Genomic DNA, 1,723 nt, shown 5'->3' with positions numbered 1-1,723 from the left:
TTCCTCAGCCTTCCTCCCGTGACTCCCACGTCTTTCAGGAGGCGTATGGTCGACAACCCTGTGAAGCCTCGGCATCCAACCTCTACTGGGTAGATAGAAGTCTTCCAGCCCGCCTCCCGGCACTCCGCAGCCAGCTCTGAGTACTTGACCTTCTTTCGCTCAAAGGCAGCTTCGATCCCTTCCTGAAATTATTACAAACTTTACCTCTTATTATCTATCAGTACTATAACAGTCAGTGTATTACTGAAATCCTTTACTTTTGCCATAAAGTTTCTTAACAGTATTATGAACATTTTCAATGGACAAGTCATAGTCCTGCCTCTATAATGTTTCAATGGTATGAGCTTTATTTTACTGATGGAAAGCAGGCCTTCCAACCTCAAAGTTTTCAAGGACTTCATTAATGATTAATCTTGAAAATATTGTTGAAAGGTTACTAAAAGCTGTTCAGCAATTTAAATAAGGGTCTCAAAACTGTAATACTAAATGAAAATGTCATCCAAACCAAAACTCTTCATAGTGCTGTACAGTGGGGCAGTTGTTTATACTGGTGCCTTACATCAACATAGTTCTAGCATCCCGCCTGGGGTTTTTCTGTATGTAACTTCTATGTTTTCCAAAGACCCGCTATGGAATACAGTTCATATAATCCCAGCTGGGTTAATTGGGATCATTCTGAAAAACTCTTTGTCTAAAAGACCATTTCAACCTAAATTACATAGTACACATCTACAGTAGAATAAACCCTGTAATTAACCCACTTAAAATGTTAATCTTGTCCACTGTTAATTATAAAAACGTTTTAATCTTGAATAACTATTTCACCTTCACTAAATGATAAAATATGCATATATAATTTTGTTCTTAAACCATTTTCTCTCTCGGAGTCATGTAAATTTCAAAAAGTTTATATCAAAAATGTACAAGACAATGTAAATTAAGCACAGTTTAAGTAAGTGATTCAATTTCGAACTGTTCTGTACTGTGTTATACACTAACAATGTGACAACAACTCAAAGTCAACCTTATTTATATGGCCCCAGTGAAACATAGCACTGGAGTTTTTATAACTTAAAAATGTAAATGTTAAACTAAATATCTCTTAAAAAAATGTAACAATTAATTTAATATACTGTAACTGAGAATGATGAAAAGCAGAAACTGTTACTATCAACTGTTACTATCTGGGGTTTATGCAAAACTTCTGCCTCGATGGAACTGTGGATCAGTTCCTCTGTTGCTGAGGGAGGTTTTTGTACGACGTTGTATCACTGTGTGAACGGTGTGTTGTAATCTTGCTGACAGTGATAAATTCCTGCATCTTCACCCTGAACTCTGCTGATGGTCAGAGTGTAAACATTTCCAGAACGACTTCCACTGAAACGATCAGAAACTCCAGGCTGACGGTTTGATACTTGATAAATAAGAAGTTTAATTGCTTCCCCAGGTTTCTGAAGGTACCAGTCTACCTCATTGCCAACATTTTCATTAGCTTTACATGTAATGGTGGCAGTCTGTCCTTGAACAACAGACAAAGATTTTGGAGTCTGTGTCATGATTTTGTCTCCTGATGAACCTGGAAGAGAAGAATAAAATATGCATTGGTGTTTTTCTCCATTGTAAAGCTAAGCTTTGAGCAGAGAGTCTCACCCTGAACCAGGAACTCCAGGATGGTCAGCAGTAGAGTCAGTAACATCATCATTGTGCTGCTGGTGGTTCAGTG

The 1,723-nt window shown here is 37.6% G+C and overlaps 1 gene segment (V, D, J or C); it reads right to left on the bottom strand.

Annotated features, from left to right (window-relative positions):
• Positions 1–1,169: 1,169 nt before the first annotated feature.
• LOC107100022 lies at positions 1,170–1,717 on the bottom strand. The segment is given in 2 exon segments: positions 1,170–1,576; positions 1,651–1,717. Coding segments are annotated over 2 exon segments (360 nt in total).
• Between the last annotated feature and the right edge of the window lie 6 nt (positions 1,718–1,723).

The sequence above is a fragment of the Cyprinodon variegatus genome, unplaced genomic scaffold (genome assembly GCF_000732505.1).
Source record: "Cyprinodon variegatus isolate N-32 unplaced genomic scaffold, C_variegatus-1.0 Scaffold930, whole genome shotgun sequence".
In the NCBI taxonomy this organism is placed as follows: Eukaryota; Metazoa; Chordata; class Actinopteri; order Cyprinodontiformes; family Cyprinodontidae; genus Cyprinodon; species Cyprinodon variegatus.
Note: the sequence above shows the minus strand (reverse complement) of the source record. Positions and strands in the feature narration are given on the sequence as shown.